The sequence below is a fragment of the Notolepis coatsorum genome, assembly GCF_963971535.1.
Source record: "Notolepis coatsorum genome assembly, chromosome: 6".
Lineage (NCBI taxonomy): Eukaryota > Metazoa > Chordata > Actinopteri > Aulopiformes > Paralepididae > Notolepis > Notolepis coatsorum.
The window spans coordinates 102,484,062-102,495,457 of record NC_140170.1 but is presented as its reverse complement, the minus strand read 5'-3'; the positions used below and the strand labels follow the sequence as shown (position 1 = coordinate 102,495,457).

General features: G+C 45.8%; 1 protein-coding gene across 1 annotated transcript in view; it reads left to right on the top strand.

Moving 5' to 3' along the window:
* LOC311229629 (plexin-A2-like) overlaps positions 1-11,396 on the top strand; it is a gene marked incomplete at its 5' end in the record, with an annotated part of 168,906 nt that overhangs the window by 112,448 nt on the left and 45,062 nt on the right. Inside the window, 5 exon segments of the mRNA XM_084315706.1 lie at positions 2-18; positions 21-95; positions 1,591-1,687; positions 2,405-2,604; positions 10,795-10,946. Of these exon segments, the coding sequence (XP_084171832.1) occupies positions 2-18; positions 21-95; positions 1,591-1,687; positions 2,405-2,604; positions 10,795-10,946 (541 nt within the window).

The window sequence follows — 11,396 nt, the reverse complement described above, 5'->3', positions numbered from 1 at the left end:
GGCTACGAGTGCCTGGTGGTCCGGTCCAGGGCGTCAGCCACCGTGTCACGGCACTGCGCTTCAACAGCACCAGCGTACAGTGTCAGAACAGCTCGGTATGACCTCAAGCTCTCCCAGTGGGAGTCGCACTGCTATTGGAGAGGAGATGGGAAGAGAGTGGGAAGGGGAGGGAGGGAGGGGGAGAGGAGAGAGAGAGAGAGGAGGAGAGGAGAGGAGAGGAGAGGAGAGGGAGAGGAGAGGAGAGGAGAGGAAGAGGAGGAGAGGAGAGGGGAAGAAAGGAGAGGGAAGAAAGGAGAGGAGGGAGGAGAGGGGAGGGAGGGAGGGAAGGGGAGAGAGAGAGGAGAAGGAGAGAGAGGAGAGGGGAAGAAAGGAGAGGAGAGGGGAGGAGAGTGGAAGGGGAGGAGAGGAGAGGGGAGGAGAGGAGATAGGAGGGGAGGGGGAGGAGAGGAGAAGGAGGGGAGGAGAGAGGGAGGATAGGAGGAGAGAGGGAGGAGAGGGAAGAGAAAGAGATGAGAGAGAATAGAGAGAGAAGAGAGGGGAGGTGAGAGGAGAAGAGAGAGAGCAGAGAAGAGAGGGGTGGATGAGAAGGAGATGAGAGGGGAGGAGAGGGAGAGAGGGAGGGAGAGAGAGGATAGGAGAGGGGAGAGGGAGGAGGAGAAGAGGAGATGAGGGAGGAGAGGGAGAGGAGGAGGGAGAAGAGAAGGAGAGGGAGGGAAAGGAGGAGGAGAGAGGGGAGAAAGGAGGGGAGAGGAGAGGAGAGAGAGAGGAGAGAAGGAGGAGAGAGAGAAGGGAGAAGGGAGGAGAGAGAGAGGAGAGGAGAGGGAGAGAGAGGAGAACAAAAACGAAGGAAAGAAAAAGGAATCCCACTCCTGGCTTCAAGTGACGTGTCAAGTAACACATCATTTATGTCAGAAACACCAGGCCCAACATTACATGGCCAAAATAAATTGGTGAAATTGAGATCAATCAACTTTTTTCCCGAAGATCTGTATACAGTATGTGCACCTTTTTACCTTTGGGTATTCAAGGTGACCTTTTAATGTATGTCATTGCTTATTAAAAGGAATATGGCAATGTCATTCAAACTAACATCTAGGTCTTCATATTGTAGAACAGGAACACGGTGGATCCCCTTGAGAGTTTCAGGTGAGGTTCTATTAAAGGAAACTCCTCAGGAAGCTGAGTGAGAAGGTGAACGCCAGACAGACGCGGCACACTTGTTAATGAAATGCACACCTTGCTCCTCTATAACGATGAGTGCGGAGGCCACTTTCCTGAGATGTGGATGATCGGTCACTCCAACCCACTCACTGATTCACTCTCTCTCTCTTTCCCTCTCCCTCACCCCTACTGTATCTTTTTTCAATCCTTACTCTGTTTGACCCCCTATCCTCCCTCTCACCCCCCCCTCCTTCCTCCCTCTCCCTCTCTCCCCCCCCCCCCCCCTCTCTCTCTCTCTCTCTCTCTCTCTCTCTCTCTCTCTCTCTCTCTCTCTCTCTCTCTCTCTCTCTCTCTCTCTCTCTCTCTCTCTCTCTCTCCTCTCTCTCTCTCCCCTCCTCTGTTTGATCATTTCTCTCTCTCCTTTCGCAGTACATCTACGAGGGTGTGAAGATCAGTGACCTGGCGGCGGACCTCTCCATCGTATGGAACGGCAATTTCATCATCGACAATCCTGAGAGGATTAAAGGTGCTCTGCCATCCATCACGGTGCCACGGGCCAGAGCTTTCGCTCTGCAGGGGGAGGGGCCAGAGAGGAGTGTTAAAGCTTTCACTCTGCGGGGGGAGGGGGTGCAGGGATATAGGTTGCATGATGCACTCCAAGGAGCACGCCTTGGGAGAAAGTTCACAATAGCAGGGCCACTGTTATCAAGAAGCACCCAGTCAACCTGTGCTGCTGCAATGGGTGAGGGATGAATCCATGTCTCTCTGAGCATCGCCGTGAAGCGTGGCTTTTTTGACACTCGACCATTGTAGGCTGCAGAATAATATTTCTGTATATGTACTCGACACATTTCTGTACTTCAGAGCAATAACATCACACATATATAGTATCTCTGTACAATAATAACATTCAAATTCGCTCACTGTGTATATCTGTAGATATCGTGTGTGGAAAGTGCCTAAACCTTTACTTCTTTTATCATATGGAAATGTTTCTCATTATCTCTTTTCTTGTTATGTTCTTATTTGGTTTGGTACATTCTCACCCGAACCACCACCGCTGCGTAGTGCTGTTGACAGCAATATCCCCCCTCTAGAGATAATATGAATATTTCGCCTTATCTTATCTCTATCATTCTCATATTCAAGGATATATTCAATAATATCAACGTTGCGATGTCCGAAAAGAGTGATTCTCTTTTTCTGGACCCGCTGTCCTCCTCCTCCTCCCGTCCTCCCACAGTGCAGCTCTACAAGTGCAGTGCCCAGCGGGACAGCTGCGGCATGTGTCTCCGGGCCGAGCGCAAGTTCCAGTGCGGCTGGTGCAGCGGCGAGGGTCGCTGCACCATGAGGCAGCACTGCCCGCCCATCTCCCCCTACGCCAGCCGCTGGCTGGACCTGTCCGCCAGGAATGTCAGGTGTACCAATCCACGCATCACTGAGGTCAGTTGGTCACCAGTTAGTCAGGCAGGCGGGCGGGCATAATCACCCACCTTAGAACAAACAAACACATTTATGTTTGTTTGTCATCTTATTGTCGTCTATAAATAAATGTCCATGTAAACGGTAAATGGTGCATGTATATAGCGCTTTTATCCAAAGGGCTTTAGCATTTCTTTGTTCCTCACATTCACCCATTCACTCACCGACGGCCGAGGCAACCATGCAAGGTGCCAACCTGCTCATCGGGAGCAGTTAGGGTTAAGTGTCTTGCTCAAGCACACTTCGACACGCTACCCGGGAGAAGTGGGAATCGAACCGGGAACCTTTGAATTACCAGACGACCGCTCTACCTCCTGAGCCACTGTCGCCCCTGTAGTAAATGTAATTTCTTTTTAGCCCTTATTTAACAAGACGAGTAATTAAGAAGCCATGTTTATTGACAACAATGGGGGGACATTGGTGTGTAGTTTTGGTCGAGGAAGAGTTACACATGGAACACATAACACCTGGGAGCTCCCAGTACAACTTCTACAGTCACGGCAGGAGTTGGGGATTAAGTGCTTTGCTCAAGGGCACATCAATGGGTATTATGTTAACGGCGGGAAATGCAACACACATTTACTTTCCTCACACACACTTTTCAAAGCAGCAACCCTCCAGTCAAAGGCAACACTGCGAACCAACACACATCTAATTTAGTAGCGCCTTGGGTGAATGTGTAAGTGGTAAGTGATAAAAATAATAACATTGAATGGATATTTTGGCTTTGTGGAGTCTGGATTTCAGGATTCACTGTGTTGAGATGATGTCATCAATGCTGAGGCAATATTTTCGAAAAATAAAGGGGGGGAGGCTGGGAGCCAAGAGGAACAGAGAGCCATCCCCCAGTCTGTTTAAAAAATATTGCCCTACAACAGATGACGTCATTTTGATGTATTGAACCCTGAAAGTCCAGAAATAGTGGCCCAGCATTACTATCCACTCCATAGTACTGACACATACTGTATGCTCAGCTAAGGCTCTACTAAATGAGGTGTATGTTGTTTTGTGGTGTTGCCTTCCTTTAATAGACCACATTTTTTCTGTGAACGCATTTTAATGTTCATAAGGCTATGATCCCTCGACTGTTACAGTCTGAGTAGGTGTGTTGGACACAGGTGCAGTGCAGAACAGACACGACAAGAGACAGATGTTGGTTCTCGAATTTGAGCACTGCTCCTTTAATTCGAGTAACTTGATGATGAAAAGAAAGGAGAGAGAGCAAGTCTCCAAAACATGCTAAATGATAATAATAATACACTCGACCCTCCGTTTGAAAACAACAGTTTTGTATGACACATTACAGTGGTGTTTATACCAAAACACACATTGGCTATGTTGTTACATGCACACCAATAATGCGGTTGTAATGTGATTAAGACAATAATGCGAGTATGGCATAAGCCATGTAAACAATGGCAGTATGCATTAGGCAGTAACATAAGTGGTTTACTAGAGACATGTATTACACAGGTCTCCAACTGTGGTAAACTGAATTATTATTAACGAGCACTTGCCAGCTGGTTCTGTTTTGTCTTAGAACAATTGACTGGGCCAGCTGGCCTGGATGAATGAAGTTTGACACGGGCAAGAGCCTCGCTAATGTGGCATGGTTAATTTGTGCAAAGATTTGTACCCCCTAGCCCACCGCTCGTAAAAAATGCCATCGTTTGATACAATCCCTGTGATGATCTCGTCTCATGACAAGCCACTGGCTATAGGAGCAGTTTGCGTTGCCTGATTTGACTGCCTTTGATTTGATGTTCTCTGAGCAGTTCATGTTTTCACTTTGTAGCAGACAATGTTTCTATTTATGCTTTTTTCCATCAGTCAATTAATGAGTAGCCTAGATATTGAATCCTGAATCATATAACTTTATCTTAAAATTGCTTTTACACTTAACTCATTCAGCGCCAATCACGAGAAAAGTCGGGTTTTAATCGTTATTTCTTTTATTAGCTATATCCATTCATTTTTCATCCATCCAGCCTGATGTTATCATTGGGAATGGGTCTGAGGTCGCAAAAGGGCAAATACCGCCGCCTACGCCTTCCAGACGGTATTGCACTCTATTAGAAATCGTGTAGTTTCTTTTCAGGGCCGATCTGAGCCATGCGGGCGGGGTTTAAATACTCCGGCAGGACGAGCCTTTACAACGTTACATCTGCTATGCTGCCCCCCCCCCCCCCCCCCTTCATATGCAATGCCGGGCAATGTGGGATGGACCTCCAAGAGCAGTATTTGGAATGGCGATCAGATAATTGGATTATTTCTTTTGCATTACATCAGAGACCAGGTAAGGACTCTATGAAATCTTGCGTTGATCTGATATTTCTTTCTACCGCGATCGTGGCTGTCTGTGTGTGTGTGTGTGGCTGTTTACCGTTGAGTGCAGGAGGTGGCGTGGGGAGCGCCCCGCTACGAGGGCCATTTCATGTATGCATGAGGAAGGATAATAATGATAATCTAGCGTTGATTTCAGGAAGATTCGATAATCAGGCGAAAAATGACAATGTGTTTAGTGTATTCCACTAAAGGGCTATTATCGCGTCTTTTCCTGGGATTACTAAGAATCATCAAAACTATACTCATATTCAAAACGGTATAAAACGGAAATATACGGATGAAAAAACAATCTGTTTTGTCAATGTTGACTGGATATTGTCACAAGGAAAGATGAAATTACCTACCTGGGTTCCATCCTAGAGGCTAATCTTTCCTGTGACAAAATGGCATCCAATGTAATAAAGAAAGTCAACCAACAAACTCGATTCTTGTACCGGATCTCCTCTCTGGTAAACAAGAATACCCTGAAGACTCTGGCAGGAGCACTCATTCAAGGGTACTACGACTATGCTTGCACCTCATGGTACCAAAGCACCTCAAAGGCACTAAAAACAAAATGGTCAGACTACTGCTTGACCTGACTCCTAGAACCCACCTCACCCCTGCCCACTTTGACAACCTAGGATGGCTTAGAGTAGACGACAGAGTACAGCAACTTGCAATGGGCCTGGTCTACAAGATACACTACACGGCCAAGGTACCCATGTACATGTCAAAATACTTCCCAAAGGTCAGTGAATACCACGATCACAACACCAGAGGGAGCTCCACAAATCATGTTAAACCCAGATTCGGCTCAAACAAGGGACTAAACACGTTTAGCAATTATGTCACATCAATGTGGAACGCCCTACCCAAAGCTGTAAAAGAATGTGAATCACTACCCACTTTCAAAAACACTCTCAAAGAACACCTACGGGAGACTGCAATTCGAAACTGGCCCCTGCAAATGTCCTAACCCAACCCCCTCCAATGTACAGTAAATGACCAAGTATGGCTTTGTCAATACCCTTTGTCAATACCCTTCCCCAGAAGTTCACAACCTGGGCGTCATACTGGACTCCACCCTCTCCTTTCATTCCCACATCAAAACAATAACCAAATCAGCCTTTTTCCATCTCAGGAACATTTCTCGACTCCGGCCATCTCTCCCCGACTCCATAGCAGAGACTCTCATCCATGCTTTCGTCACCTCCCGTCTGTACTATGCAAACTCTGTCCCCATAGGGCTACCCAGTAATGCCCTGAACAGGCTACAATATGTCCAAAATTCTGCTGCCAGGGTTCTCACCTGCACCAAGTCCTGGCACCACATCACCCCCACCCTCATCCACCTCCACTGGCTTCCAGTCAAGTCCTGCATCAATTTCAAGATCCTCCTCATCACCTACAAAGCCCTTCACTCCCTTGCCCCCCGGTACCTAGCGGACCTCCTCCATCCCTAGATTCCGCCCCAGAGGCTGCGGTCCTCTGACTCCGGTCTCCTCTCCATCCCCACCACCAACATGCGGACTGTTGGTCCCAGAGCCTTCTCTGTGGCCGCACCCACCCTCTGGAACTCACTCCCTCCAAACATCCGTAGTGCTACATCCCTGCACTCTTTCAAATCCCAACTCAAAACCCACCTTTTCACCAAATTTGTAAATGACTGCCTGATTTCCCCTTTTTCTTTCATTTTCTCTATATTCTTTCCTTTTGATTAATATTTTGTTGTTACGTTGTTCCCTGTCCCCCTCCCTTACCTGTTAAGCGCCTTGGGTCTCCTGAAAGGCGCTATATACATTTAAGATATTATTATTATTATTATTAATATTCCAGTGTACAGTGCAATAATATTCACGGGGGTATATATTGTCATTTGAAACAAGTTACCAATGCATTGTCCCTTGAGATTATGCCCCCCACGGCGAAATTAATTAGTCCCTCTCTATATCTCTATCTCTCTCTCTCCCCCAAAAGGTATCTGCCAGTGCAGACTGTGGGTGACTGTCACTCAAAGCGCATTGCGAGTATGGGCGGAGCCCAGCCAAAAACAGCTTGGAATCTTGAAGGGCAGAAACTGCTGCTCTACAGTACTTGATTAGAAATACAAAACAATGAATTGTTTTGAAAAAAACCTTTCAGATGTGTTCCCATTTAATATTTCTAAGCAAAACACACATTCCCTCTTGATAATCAATCACATCATCACACATGTACAGTAAAGGGGATTATTAAGGGAGTTGTAATTGTATAGAATCATGTAAATACAATAGCTTAATCAGACTTTTTCCTTACAGTAAATTGAGATTTCAGATTCAGATTTGTATTAGCACATCCTCCATACTGTACAGCATACAGGAGTGAAAGTCTTATCTTCTCTGCTATGTAGCAGTGACATCAATAAAATAGGACAACGAGAAAAACACATTAGAAATAGCATAAAATTGCATTAAAAAAGGAATTTTACAACACTAATTCACAATATTAATTTACAATAATCTCATTGTGGATGATGTGTGTGCAAAGTGGCGATGAAACAATTGAATTCAATAGTTGCACTATTGTGTGCATGAACACTTAACCATTGTCATGCATACTAGGCTGTAAATGAGCAGGAAATACTAACGCCATTCTTAACAAACTTCCAACTAGCACCTCACCATCAGGCTGCCTCGCACTTGACTTCACACCGTATGGGCTGGATCCCCAAAGTGTTTTGACAGTTAAACGAATTCAGCCTATTTAGAGGACAGCTATGGATCTTATATGTCACAAACTCCTGTTCCTTCTCCAGAATGAGGCACAGCGGGTCAGACGCGGAGAAGCAAGTCTCTCTCCCACTTCAAAGAGCCCCGAGCCTTTGAAGTCCCCGTCACGTTATTAGTGCTTCTGAAGAAGCTGCTGCGGAATGAATAGACTGTATAGATTTGGGGAAGGAGAGGCGCACCACTGCAGCACTGCTCAGACCCACCAGGATTTCAGAGTTAGTTGGTGATTATTGCGATTTGCGACACAAAGCGCTTGCTTTGCAATCATTTTGCAATGCAATTCGCAACACTTTTTATGTGTTTTATCGTGGGAATCCACATGAAAATAATAGATTTTTGTTTAGGCAAAGTGAACTGGCCATGAGAACCAAAACCAGGACATTGCGAGCAGCTTGACCATTTTATGCAGAACTGTTGCAGGAATTGGTCAAATTTACAAGCTGTCTCAGGGGTGCGGCTGGGTAGCGCAGTGGACTAAGCACTTGCCTACCACCGCAGAGACTCTGGGATCGAATCCAGCTGTCAGCGGTACCTCCGGCTTGGTCAGTCGTCCCTACTAACACAATTGGCAGTGTTAGCTGGTGGGAAGCCGGCGGGGTATGTGTCCCGGTGGCCTGTATCAGTTCCGCAACCGTTCCTATTTCCGGGGTAGGCCTGATTGGCCCCGACAGGCACGTGACCCGCCGCGGCCACGCCCCGCGGCAGCCCCAGGACGCGGCAACGAGGCTGCTGTGGTTCACCGCCGCTTTCCGCCTTCAACGCCGCCCGCAGCAGCAAATTTGCTCGAGCGCAGGATTATTTCAGTGTGTATCATGCAATCATTTATCATTTAACATTTGAAAGGCATACATTGTTGTATGAAATAAAATAGTATAGAGACATATGTACAGCGTTCGATGCAGAATAGAAGTAACTGAGTTACCATACAATATACAATACGCTATAGTGCAAAGCAGAAATGGGATGAGGTACAATTTACAGTAAGGTGTATGCGTTGCAGTGCAAATGCTGGCGCGCTCCAGAGACCGTTACTGTACCATACAATATACAATGCAATGTACCAATATACAATACGCTATAGTGCAAAGCAGAAATGGGATGAGGTACAATTTACAGTAAGGTGTACGCATTGCAGTGCAAATGCTTCTTACTGTTGCGCTCCAGAGACCGTTACTGTACCATACAATATACAATATACAATACGCTATAGTGCAAAGCAGAAATGGGATGAGGTACAATTTACAGTAAGGTGTATGCGTTGCAGTGCAAATGCTTCTTACTGTTGCGCTCCAGAGACCGTTACTGTACCATACAATATACAATATACAATACGCTATAGTATAAAATACTATACTATAAATGCACGTTAAAAAAATAAATAAAAATTAAGGGAATTGAACTTGTCACAAACGGACCATAGGATCCACAGCCAAGCAGCGTTACCAATTGAGCTAGTTGTCGATGGTAAAAAAGGGGGGATTACTGCTACATAATGCTGCCGCGACGGAGCTCCGCCGCGACAATATTATTAAACAGCGGCTCTGTCATTGAAGTGGGAAAAGTGAGCCGTATTGTATATTAGTACATTGCATAGTATATTGTATAGCGTATGGTAACTCTGCGGCGTTGAAGGCGGAAAGCGGCGGTGAACCACAGCAGCCTCGTTGCCGCGTCCTGGGGCTGCCGCGGGGCGTGGCCGCGGCGGGTCACGTGCCTGTCGGGGCCAATCAGGCCTACCCCGGAAATAGGAACGGTTGCGGAACTGATACAGGCGTCCCGGTGACTCCTAACTGCTTGTTTAGCAGGGAGGGGATCTTGGGGAAATAGAGTGAACCTCTGCACGCGTTACTACATTCCTGTCAGGTGAAAAGAAGTGGCTGGCGACTCCACATGTATCGTAGGAGGCATGTGGTAGTTCTACACCGTTTCCAGGCTGACAGTGGGGTAATGCTCGCAATTGAATTGGCATAACGACAAATATTTCAGGATTTGGTTGAATTTGTGTTAATTCTTGCGATCGCTGAATTGCTAAATCCTGGAGGGTCTGAGTGCTGCTGTTTTGCTCCGCAGGTCCTCTGCTGGGTGTGGTCACCTTGCTCGTTGTAAACAAAGCTTTCTCTCTGTAATATGAGGTTTTGTTTAGTCTAGCTTGAAATATACAAATAGTATTTGAAAAAGGTTAATCTAGTCTTAACTTAAAATGCTATAAACTGTTCATATGTATAGACTAGTAAGATGTTTTTATGTTGACGTTTTGGCGGTCCCGCCGTTGATCATATTCACATGGTGGCCATTTTGCTCTTATGCCATGCACCCAATGTGGGAACAGGGTGAAAAGGAACCCAACCTGAGCATAATAATAATAATAATAATAATAATAATAATAATAATAATAATAATAATAATAATAATAATAATAATAATAATAATAATAATAATAATAATAATAATAATAATAATAATAATGCAGGACCTGAGCATGACATAAGAGCAAAAGGGCCGCCGGTGTGGTCAATATAGATATTAACAGTTCATAGTATTATACAAATAGTATATTTCTGTGCCTCATAGTACCCTTAATGTGATATTTTCAAAATGTTTCAAAAGTGTATTTTCCATCTACAATTCAACGTCAAGAATGTATACATTACAAAAAGGTCTGGATCGGGGCTTGAATTTTCATTTTTTTTACGCTTTCTTTTCCTGGCCATTCTGCCATTTACTTTCCAAAACCACATTGAATAACCGACCTGAGGCTCTGTTGGATATAATGAATATGGCTTCTCTTCTGACTACAATCCGTTAGTTGTCATGCTTCCATACATAGAGTCATATGATTGCTGTGACGGTTATTAACAATGTCGCCTGGGAGTTTGTTTGACCCTTTTGCTTTCCTGTCGTACTTTCTCTTTCTTTTTTTTTCTAGACACATGACTTGTCTAGATACTTTTTTTTTGTGATTAGTTTTTTCTCGTTTTGTGTATTGAAACTTTTAAATGTAAGTAAAAACTAAAGAAAAAAACAAGCTATTATTTTCTCTGTTCCTGTCCTCCAGGTGAGCCCGGTGGCGGGGCCGCTAGAGGGGGGAACACTGGTCACCATCCAGGGCCTGAACCTGGGCCTGTCCTTCTCTGAGCTGGAGGGCAACGTGGAGGTGGCAGGAGTCATGTGCTCCCCGCGGGAGAAGGGCTACATCACAGCAGAACAGTAAGAAATACATCCTACCCTCCTGCTAAAACACATAGGGACACACATGCACGCACGGCACGCACGCATGCACACACTGACACACACACAAACACACACACACACACACACACATACATACAGACACACACATACAGACACACACACCCATAAACACACACATAAACACAAACACACAGACACGCGCGCACACGCGCACACACACACACACACACACACACACACACACACACACACACACACACACACACACACACACACACACACACACACACACACACACACACACACACACAGTCTCTGATGAAGAGGAACCCCAGGCGATGCCCCGTCAGCGAGCAGGTTTCCATGTAGCTCTACATTCCTCTGGTGCAGAGGAGCTGTAGAAGAACCTAGTCTTTGCATTGTACGTTGCTGTCGCAAGGCTGTCAGGCACACACACACACGCAC